This window comes from Asparagus officinalis, chromosome 2 (genome assembly GCF_001876935.1).
Source record: "Asparagus officinalis chromosome 2, Aspof.V1, whole genome shotgun sequence".
Taxonomy (NCBI): Eukaryota; Viridiplantae; Streptophyta; class Magnoliopsida; order Asparagales; family Asparagaceae; genus Asparagus; species Asparagus officinalis.
In genome coordinates this window covers 32361351-32372520 of record NC_033795.1, presented here as the reverse complement: position 1 = coordinate 32372520, position 11170 = coordinate 32361351, and the positions used below count along the sequence as shown (strand labels likewise).

At 36.4% G+C, this 11170-nt stretch overlaps 1 protein-coding gene across 1 annotated transcript in view; it reads left to right on the top strand.

Moving 5' to 3' along the window:
• The window catches only part of LOC109830632 (zinc finger protein 511), a 12801-nt gene extending 1987 nt beyond the window's left edge, over positions 1–10814 (top strand). Inside the window, exons 2-4 of the mRNA XM_020397949.1 lie at positions 6511–6569; positions 8196–8394; positions 10239–10814. Coding sequence (XP_020253538.1) covers positions 6511–6569; positions 8196–8394; positions 10239–10673 — 693 coding nt within the window. The 3' untranslated portion in view covers positions 10674–10814. The remainder of the gene's footprint in view (positions 1–6510; positions 6570–8195; positions 8395–10238) is intronic.

The following is an 11170-nucleotide window of genomic DNA, read 5'->3' as shown; positions in this document are numbered from 1 at the left end:
ATATATATATATATATTATTTTTGCAAAGAGAACATCACAAACACAAAGATATACGTGGTTTGAACTTCAAAGAAAGTCCTACATCCACGAGAAGCAAATAACTTTCCTTTAGTTTAAATTACAACATTACAAGAGAAAAAAATGTTAAACCATTAATGTTTAGTTGGGCGAATTCCTCCAAGTTATATTCGTCATATTCGTGAAGAAAAGGTTTTGTTACTTGTCCTTGTAACCGTTCTTCTGTGTCGAGCCTATCTTTTAAACACACACATCTCCATGTGTGCTGCTATAAGTTGTGTTCTCTATTCAGAAATGACTCCCGCCTTTATAAAATGCATTTTTTGATGCGATTATGGAAGCAGAAGGGATTAATGTATCCCTAGCCACGATTGCTAGTGGAAGCAAGAGGGATTAATATATCCCTAGCCACGACTGATAGAACATGATAGTTGTGGGCTTCTTTTCTAGTATTCAAATACGTTAAAAAACTCCCAAAAATCTCCCTCTGGAGGTAGTTCTTGACTTTCCAAATACATCCATACTTTAGTCGAGCCTGCACTAGAGATTTGCTTACCATTGTCTTCTTCCACTTTTACATTGAGATAACACTATCATGGATGAGCTTGACGTGCATATTTTGATTGAACCTGTAATGGACACATAACATCTCTGTATAAACAGTACATTTTATCTAGAGTTTTTAATCTTTTTAATAACATTTTCAATATTATGCTCGTAACCCATATTGTCAGAAAAATCTATACGTATTTCAGATAAATTATCAAGTTTTATTCTAGTATCCATAATAGCTACTAAATAAAACATAAATGCCATATTGTCAAATTTTTTTTTAAACTTATGCTCTATACCCCTTATGCTACCTGCAAGAAACTCACGAGTTCTATATTTTGTAGATTATTCAGGAGTATTATGAAGATAATTAAGCATTAAATGAATAGTAGAATAGTAAATTCTAGAAAGTTTTCTGGTTGCAGCCTCAAACTTCTTAAGGAATTGGCAGAAGACTTATTAAAAATTTCACACGTAAGTTATTATTAAAAGAGCAGATAGATATTCACATTAATAAATGCATTGACGGCTTTTTGGTAAGGTATGTCATCACTAAGCATTTTGTAAGTAGAATTCCATCTTATCATAATATTAATCTCAAGAATTTACCTCCTCAAGCCATTAACACGCAATGCTTTAAAAGCATGTCTTCTTGGACCACTATCTCTCATATAAGTTGTAAACGATTTTAGTTTTTATAGATGTTGATCAGGAAATTTCATTCCATCCTGCACACAAAGATAAATAATATGGCAAACACATCTAATTTTGAATAATCTACTTGTTATTATCAGATTCATAAAAATGTTTAATTTTAAAATTGCTGATGTGTTCTCAGAAGCATTGTCAAAAGATATAGAAAATTTTTCCTCTATCCTACAGTCATGACATGTTTGTGAAATTGTGCCCCACAACGCCTTGTGCGTTATGTGGATATTCAAATCACTTGAATGATAAAAAAATTTCAGCAAAATTTAATTTGCATCAATATATTGCAAAGTAACATAAATATAATGATTGAGATTAAGAGACTCCCAAACATCAAAAGTCAAATCTATCTTGGTGGCAACAATAGATAAAGTAGATTGCATGACAATTTTTCTCGCGCGGAAGAGACTTAATTTCTCTCGTGATTGTTCTTCTGCTAATTTGTTGATATTCTGGGCAAAAAATAGTTTTTATGTATTTTTCAAAAAATTTATTTTCAGTAGTATTAAAAGGTTGTTTAGCTTGCACAATAAACCTAGCTAAGTTTTCCTTAGCGAGTTCGGGTTTTTACCTGAATGTTGATAACCCCCTTGTACCTCCAATAATTTGTGATGGGGTTTTCTCTGTCCCCAAACCTACCAGGGGTTTGGATAGAAAGGAGGGGAGGGGGAGGGGAGTGATTGATTTAGATCTAAGGGGAGGGAGTGGAAAGGAAAATGGTAGAATGTATTTATTTGTGCTTGATAAACAACGAGGGGACGGGAAGGCAAACTATAATATGTGTTTGTTTCGAGTAAGAGATGGAAAGGGAGAGGGAGCTACTTGACCAGTATGCCATTTTAATAAAATAAGATAGAATACCTTTTGGTTTTCTCATATAGGGCAACAATGGAAATTTAAAAAAATTCCACTTGAAACTCCTCCCCTCCCCTCCAATCCGTCCACTTTTGGAGGGTTTAGAAAGTGGTTGAATTTTCTAATTTTCATCCCTTCCCTCCCCTCCCCTCTCATTGCTAACTAGAAAGTATAAATAAACAGAATGTTAGGTGGGTTAATATTGTAAACCTCCCCCTCCCCCTCCTGAAAAACTCTATCCAAACACAATTATTTGTATTTAATTCTCATATGCTGAGACAATGATCCGATTCCCCAATTTAAATTATATTTGCAGATGTTTTTGCATGCTAAATGTGTGAATCTGTTACTTCTGGCATCTACGAATTTTTCAAAATAAGGCTAAACCTATGAACTATCTTATGATTTTTTTTGTTTGTTGAGAGCACGTTCTTTGTTTCTATTTCAATTGTTTCTTCTTCTATCTCCGCCTCCAAAACTTCTCTCTTAGAAGCTTGTTGAGAAGTCAAACGTTGAGGTGGCCAAGATGGAGGACAAGAAGAGAGATAATGTCTAGCCATAATAGAACCGGATGGTAGTGTCCCTCACGATTGTTACCGTTCCATTGGAGAAAGTGAATAAGAATGTTTGGAAGAAGAGTCTAGAGGGGCGATAGTTGTGGTTACCAGATGATAAGTAAAAGGATCAACAATATAGCAGGCGGGCACAGGAGGATAATAAGAATCGTAGCTGTAGGATGTATTATGGTCTTGGCCACTATTACTACCACCATCTTCATAAGAATAAAACTAAGAATATGAGAAATGTGTATAACCATTTCCATTGACACCGGTTGGCGTACGGGAGAGTATCACGAGTAGGAATCAATTTGATTATGTTAGATTTTATTTTGTAGAAAAACTTTAGCAGAGAGTTTATGGGAGATTTTTGGTAATCGGAGTATGAGAAAATGAGTTAGAATTAGATTGAGAGAATAAGTTTTTAGATCGAGGGAGAAATAATTCCTATTTGTAGTAGAGAGGTTCACTGGCTTCGTAGAAAAAAACCTCCAAAGATCAAACCCAATTAAAAATTTTAAACCCAAACATTAATGAACATCTCTCACTTCTGCTTTAAAATAAAGAAAAAAATATAAAACCTGATTTCACAGAAAGTTAAAGAAAAAGAGAGAACGAACTGTCTGTGCTCTCTTTTTACCAAACAGATGCCTAATCTAGGCATCGACTTGCTAAAAAGAGAGTCCAATTCATTGAATTCAAACGACTTTCTCTTTGTAGCAAGAGAAAGCTATTAAATAGGTGAGCCTCAGTTGTTGAAACCTAGCCCAATCGACTGGCTTGCAGCTGTGCAGTTTTTCAGCAATTAGGATTCCCTAAGCTGGGGAATCCTTGAGGTCCGATTGGCGTGAACACTAGCTATTGGCAGCAGCTAACAACCTGGTATGGCATGCCAGCCTGTGGGTCTCGCTTGCAGCCTAGCCTACCCATGGGCTATGGGCTTGAATAATGTTTTTTTAATCTATGTAGTTTTTACATTTTGGCAATCGAACTAGGTTTGTTGGGCTTTAGGATATTTTAAAAAAATTGGGTTGAGAGTCATAAAGATTGGCTAAAAATATATAAATCAGAATAACTGGTTTAAAATTAAAAACAACAACTGGTTTTATGTTGTTTTGGAGTTCTGGTAGTGGCTCCAACCCGACTTTTTGCAAATCAACTTCATCGACCAATGAAGATTCAGTCAAGAATAGATGAATGCAATTATGTTTGGATGTAGGCTACGAGCTGGTCTGATAGTGTTGTAGATGAACTTTTTTGGTTGCAAGTCTGGCATTGATTTGTGTTGGAAGATTTTAATTGGGCGAGGAATATTTGATGCGGGTGTTTGGTTGAGATTTTTGGGTTTGATTAATGGATTATGACCCGGTTCCTCCTCTCACTCAATTGTTGTGTGGTGGCCAGTTTTGTGGAGGTGGAAGAAGAATTGTTAAGTGGATAATTATGAGAAATTGATTGACAATAGAGTTAGTGGATAGTGAGGGTCAATTCACATTATAGTGATGAGATTAATCGAGAGAGTAATGGGAATAAGTAATGGTTTGACTTATGAGTTGGAGTTTGTTTGATGATAGAATGTTTTTTTTAATTTTCATGGTATGTATGCATGGTGTGCGTATATGTATTTATGTATTTTATCATGAAGAGAAACACAATTACATGTATTCCCATGACACTGCAAAATGCAACTTTATAATCATACATACAAATTGAAAGGCATTTTGAGAAGAAATGTTTTAAAATGGAGCACATTCTTATAGTACTATTAGATTTAAGTAGTCCTTGGCAAAATAAAGACAATGGTATGTAAGTTTTGTTTTGATCAATGGATAAATTCCACTTTCTCATCATGTTTATCACTTTTAGCCTGGATCGTTATATGGAAAGTAGGTGATTTTTTTGGCTTAATTTGAGATAGCCAAATGTTCCAAGGGAAAGGGCATTTACCTGTTGTAATAAGCACTATTATAAATAGCGGTAAATAGCACCGCAATAGCGGCGCTAATAGTGTTAGCGGTCCTATCCCGCTACGCTATGTTGTCACCCAATAACGATGACATATTACGGAATATGCGTTTTTCGCTTGCAAAAGCGGCCAATAGCGCACCACAACAGTGAGTAGCGGGCGATTGCGGGTAAAATCTGCTTTTTTTATCGCTATTTAAAAACGGTTTGAGATTTATTTTTTAAAAGATAAACCTGACCCGCAACAACTACATCCCACAGCCTCTCTCGCTTTTCGACGTACTCCCGCCGTCTCCCATAGCCTCTGGCACCTCCCTCAGCACTTCCTCTCGCCTCCTCTCGCCGTGAGCTTCTCCTAGTGCAGTCCTATTACCGCTTAGCTCATCTTCTCGAAGATGACGACTTTTTGACTTCTCTAGTTGTCTTCGGTATTATGAGACGGTTACATGTCTATTTCATGTGTAGGATCTTTTTAAATCATCAAATGCACTTTTAGATTTTCTAAACTTTTTTATATTTTTTTAAATATTTATACATATCTAAATTAGGCTGTTATTTGACTTTGCACTTTTTACCGCTATTTTGCCACAATAGTCCCAAATAGCCTTAGCGATGTCTCACCGCCACACGACACTATCCGCTATCGATAACCTTGGTAACAAGCCTTATTGTTTAATTTGTTAATAAATTTACTTTTCTTTTTGCTGATTGAGAGCCTGAATCAATGTGTTAAAATTGCAAGGCTTGCTCAAGCAGTTATATTATATATGAACTTATTGCTTGCAAAATGAACATGAGATGCTGTCGGAAACTGTTGTACATCATTTTCCATTCTTGTCCATTGTCACCAACAAGAGTGCTCAAATTTCCATCTTCCATATGGAATAGCAAGTTGAGAGCGAAGACCTCTTCGCTTTTGATTCGTTATCGTATTCGATCATGTTATCGAGCACAAAGGTAGGGAATGGATCAATCACATAGTTTTTAGACAAGGGCAAACTCATTTAAACTCAGGCACGGAGCCCTGACGTGAACTTTGTTAGGTACTTATGCAACATGTTTGGATGCACGTTCATATGTAGTTATTTGAGATTTTTGAGAAGTACCCACACGTCATGGAGGTCGGGGAATGGTTAGTTTGTGGTTTGGCCTAGTGCATATGCTTTGTAAAAAATCTTGTACATCTACTTGTTAGAGGAAAATGTAATTTAATGCCAGTTAGTTAGGCTATATGGAATGAAATTGTAAGAACTCAACATTTGGTAGACATTTGTTTGAACTTGCATGGTCAAGCTTGATTTAAGGGCTCTTGATATTGGACGTAGTAGTGCTTCCACATACCTGGTGATTAATAATTTTTATTTTTAAAAATGGCTTACGAAATAAACTTTTTGGTCTTGATGCAAAACTCCGAGAAATATATGGACAAAAAGTTGTTGATAATTGCTACAATATAGACTCTAGGCAGTGTATAATATGAAAATTTAAATTGCTAGGTGATTTATCTATACCTATATATAAAATTTGTTTGAACTCAATTGTGGCCAAGTGGACTCCCTCCCGCTTCAAAGTCATGTTCAGCACTCCGTCAAAGTGTCCTATGTGTGCAGTAGTTTCTCCCCCCTGAATATTAGAACTTAATACTTCTGATTAATGTGCACAACAGTTATCATTTCGGCAAAGTGTCTTGCATTATTTTGCCTACTTACTGTCAGCTTGCACGATTAATCTATCTTCTTTATGATTTAAGATGTTTGGTTGTTTTTTTATTGTTGTATTTGCACTGTTTGCCTTCATATTTGTCTTGGATGATTTTAATAGTCATTCTTTCATTCACTCTTCCATTCATGCTAGGTTGCACTGGATCTGACTGAAGATGAAATATGTCAGCTTCAGAATATGGAAGACGACTAGTATGTATTCATTTACATGGACATTTCTAGTTGTAAACATTAGATTTGAAATCAAATCTTAACGTTTGAACTTGTATTTGATAAAATAAAACATTTTTCGTTATTTATTTCAATCGACAGTTTTCTGGTAGTTAACCCATTTACTTATTAGCATCTGATCACTACGTTAACAGATAGCTCTGGTTTTTATAATGTTATCTTAAAAGACATTTCCGTATGGTATGTTTCTTCTTTGCTGTCAATTTGGAAACTGCAAGTCATGTTTAATTGGATCAGTTGGTAGACTTACTATAGATTTATTTTAACCATCAAACAATGTTCTATCTAGTGTGAGTTTTGAAATCAAGACTTCATAGTAAAATGAGAATGTCAAAATGGATAGTTTCCATTTGCTGATAGATAGTTTCAGAATGATGGATTCTTGGGAAAGTAGAGGTACCTTCAATTCCGTGTAAGATGAGTGAGAATCATTTGAGATGGCTTGGAAGTTTAGGCTTGTGCATAAGAGAGCATTGAGGTTTCGAGGCAGTTATAATGATCACCAGGCTAGTGGAAAATTTAAGCTTGGGAAGGTAGAGATACCTTCAATTCCGTGTAAGATGAGTGAGAATCATTTGAGATGGCTTGGAAGTTTAGGCTTGTGCATAAGAGAGCATTGAGGTTTCGAGGCTGTTATAATGATCACCAGGCTAGTGGAAAATTGATATGAAATAATTAGTAAGGTTGACGTGAGTCACGTGATTTAATTACTACCTCCTGAATAGAAAATAGAAGCACAGGGAAAATTTACTAAGAGGATTAGAATCTTGTGGATTTTGTTTCAATTAGTTGAAATGAGCTCATTGACAAGCATACCATTAGTTGTGAGTTTGTTGGACTATGTAGTATCCAGTTAGTGACTGATGAGATGGCATGATCTCCATAGTGTTTTGTAAGGATCTCGAATGTGTGCCAAAAGATTGTGGGAGTGTCATATGCACGATGGACATCAAATTTATTGGAGCAACACCAATAAAAATGCCTATATCTCAAACTTTTGGGGGCAGTTACATGAATCCTTGTTTTTTTTCCTTTCTAAAGTCATAGCCATTAAGGGCCTTTTCCTCTGTTGATATTGTAATTCCGAAATGGAATACGCCCAAGTGGAAACATATTTTATGGTTATCAGGGATACATTGTTTACTGGAGGATGATACACCAGTCAAATTTAATCTGATGCCAAAATTTTGGGCCTCCCAGAAACTAGAGATTGAGATGCCAACATACATATAAAAGGATTAACATTCTAACTACAGTCCCATTATGTTAATATTTAATGAGATTAAGGTGTCAACTGTCAACTTGATGTCAATTCTTCTGAAGTAAACAAATACTAAGTATACCTACGTGCAGACATGACATGCTTTGTGAATGTTATGTCATGGGTTAATCTGATAACTTTTCCATGGAAGAGTTCTGGAAATTTCGGGACACTGGAAACAGACTGCTTCTGTACTAGAGCCGCAGAAGCTCATAGTAAATTAACAATGCCCCGAAAACTGAATTATCTTGTCTGAAAGAATTGCCTTGTTCATGCTTTTAATATTCTTCTCCCCCTTTTAATTATATATATTGTATCTGTTGTAGCATTGTACATTGCCCTATGGTTGGTTGTGGTGCTCGGCTGAATTGTTTGGAGGAGTTTGAGGATCACTACCATGCTCGACATACTGCCTCTTGTTCAGTTTGCTCAAGAGTTTATCCAACATCCCGATTGCTTAGCATACATGTTTCTGAAGCACATGACTCCTTTTTTCAAGCTAAACTTGCGCGTGGTTTTCCGATGGTAAGTTCCTCAAGTCCTTCCCAAATTTGTTGCTGAAGTTCTTACAGATATTATGTTCACAGTATTTGTCCCAATTAGTAGCCATGGTGATACCATCTGTTTTCTGAGTGGAGCATGTGAACGTGGAGTGTGTCTAACCCCCAAAATATCCAAATTAACATGCATTAAACAATCATATGCAGAAGTGATGGCTCGTATTTTCTCCGGCTTTCCTTTTTTTTGTGTGTGTTTGGGGGTCTAGAGTGCCTCAAACTCCATTGCTATGTGGACATCCCCATGTGTTTTTCACTGGAACTGCAAATCTAATTGTGTGGGCGCTGATATAGAAGTTTGTTTAGCATTTGCTCTCACAGCTAGGCTTTATTTCCTCTCTGGTTTTCTCTGGGTTCCCAGCAGTGAATTTCTACGGTTTTCTTTATAGGTTTTCTCAATAAATGTAATATGGTTACCTTATCTTTCATATTGAACGTCTATATTGCATATTGAACGTCTATATTGGTTATACTTCAAAGTTGAAATTTTTGTATTAGATCCCCCTGAATTCTTCTCGTTCATAGTGGATTTTCACAACCTTTCCGTACAGAACTAGCCCTATTAGAGGCAGTCAACCTTAACTTCCTTTTATTTCATTTTATTTCCTTTTGTTTCACATCTAACTATTCTTCTTTACAGGTGAGACACATTTTCTACACTACGTACTGGGAATCTTTTTTTGTTTTCCTTTCTTCCTTTCTCGCGTGCCTTTTGGTGATAACGAGTAAAAGAAGCAATGGAAGAATTTAGACAGTAGTTTGTCCAAGTAGTGTTATGAGAAGGGGGGGTGGGGTGGTGGTGTGGTGGGGGGGGGGGGGGGAGATTACATCCCATGTGTTTTTTCACTGAACTGAAGATCTAAATTGTGTGGGTGTGGGCGCTGATATAGAAGTTTGTTAGCGTTTGCTCTCACAGCTAGGCTTTATTTCCTCTCTGGTTTTCTCTGGGTTCCCAGCAGTGAATTTCTACGGTTTTTTTTTATAGGTTTTCTCAAGAAATGTAATATGGTTACCTTATCTTTCATATTGAACGTCTGTATGGGTTATATTTCAAACTTGAAATTTCTGTATTAGATCCTTCTGGATTCTTCTGGTTCATAGTGGATTTTCACAACCTTTCCATACAGATCCAGCCCTATTAGAGGCAATCTACCTTAAGTTCCTTTATTTTATTTTTCCCCCTTTTGTTTCACATCTAAGTATGCTTCTTTCCAGGTGAGTACCATTTTCTCGCCATGTATGTAGTTGTAGTGCACAAACGTACTGGGAATCCTTTTTTTTCCCCTTTCCTTTCTTCCTTTCTCGCATGCTTTGGTGATAATGACTAAAAGAAGCGATCGAAGAATTTAGACAGTATTTTGTCCAAGTAGTGTTACGGGAAGGAAAAGAAAATGATTACAGTAGTTTTTGTTTGGTTGATTTGAGAGAGTAATTCACAAATGTTGGACAGAGCTATATAATTTTATATTTCCGTAGTTTTGATCATGGTAATGGTTCTCCACTTTAAGATTTAGTAGAGATGGGTGCCTTCTATTTTATGACCTCTTCTTCTTCCTCCTTTTTCAGAAACAAATAACCAAGGTTGTAGCCTATACTTGGACCTGAGACCACAATCTAACCAAAATTGATTATCTTTTCCTGGTTGCAACGATAACTTGTTAGAAAGCAAGGTATAGGCATTGATGCTAATATCGAACCACCATGAAAAGTATCATTTAAAACTTTTTGTATGTTCCACTGGATTGTTATATTTAACTTGATAACATGTACAGTCATCATTCTGAAGATTCAATATTATTACATATGCAACAGTATGAGTGCCTAGTCGAAGGCTGTGACATGAAACTTAAGAGCTACAAAGGTCGACAACAGCACCTTGTCGACAAGCACAAGTTTCCAACGTCATTCGAGTTCTTCAAGAAAGCAAAGCCCTCTAAGCACCACCGACAGAAGACCCAGAGAAAGCAATCGGACCACTTGATCAATACAAAGGAATCAGGCATGGATGTCGATGAAAAGACTTCCAAGCATCAAAGCCAGAAGAAAGTGCAGGAATCGAAAGAAACTGCAATGGAGGTTGAAGGAGAGGTGGATAAGCTAGCCTCAGCGGTTTCAAAGCTGAAAACGTCAGATTCTACTCCTTCGAGTGTTAGCTTTGGGCATCGACATGCTCGTGGATTTACTTTTCTCCCTCGTGCAGTAAGGCAAAATGTGAAACAGGCTTCTCAGTTTGATGAGAAAAGGTAATTAGTGTAAGTGCAAATTTTGTTGTACGCTTGTTTATCTTGATTCATTATTTGAAGTCCCTTGTTGGTTCAAATGTGATCAATGTGAGTTTCTCTTGTTGAACTTTCTTAAATATCCGATTTGAGGCTTCTCTTCTTACTATTCGGCTCGTGTTACATGAACGAAATTAGTGAACTGGGCTTGTTTTACTTTATTTTATAGTTAAGTGGTAGGAATGTACCCTATAACCCTAGAATCATTGTGGAGCTTAATACCAGCCTTATTTCTTAGCACACTTTTAATCTTTTTACTAATTTTAAGAAATTGCCTTGGACCCTAGCGTGAGCAACCCGGCCAATTGCCAAAATCCTACTGCACAAATGTCCTGTTTGCAAATTATAAGACATGCAATCCACTATGGGTTGATCCGGACTATTTGGAGGTTTTAATATGACTTTTACGGTCTTGGGTTCAGTTGTGGGCTAGGTTATATAAAAAAATTTATGAAATTCATAATT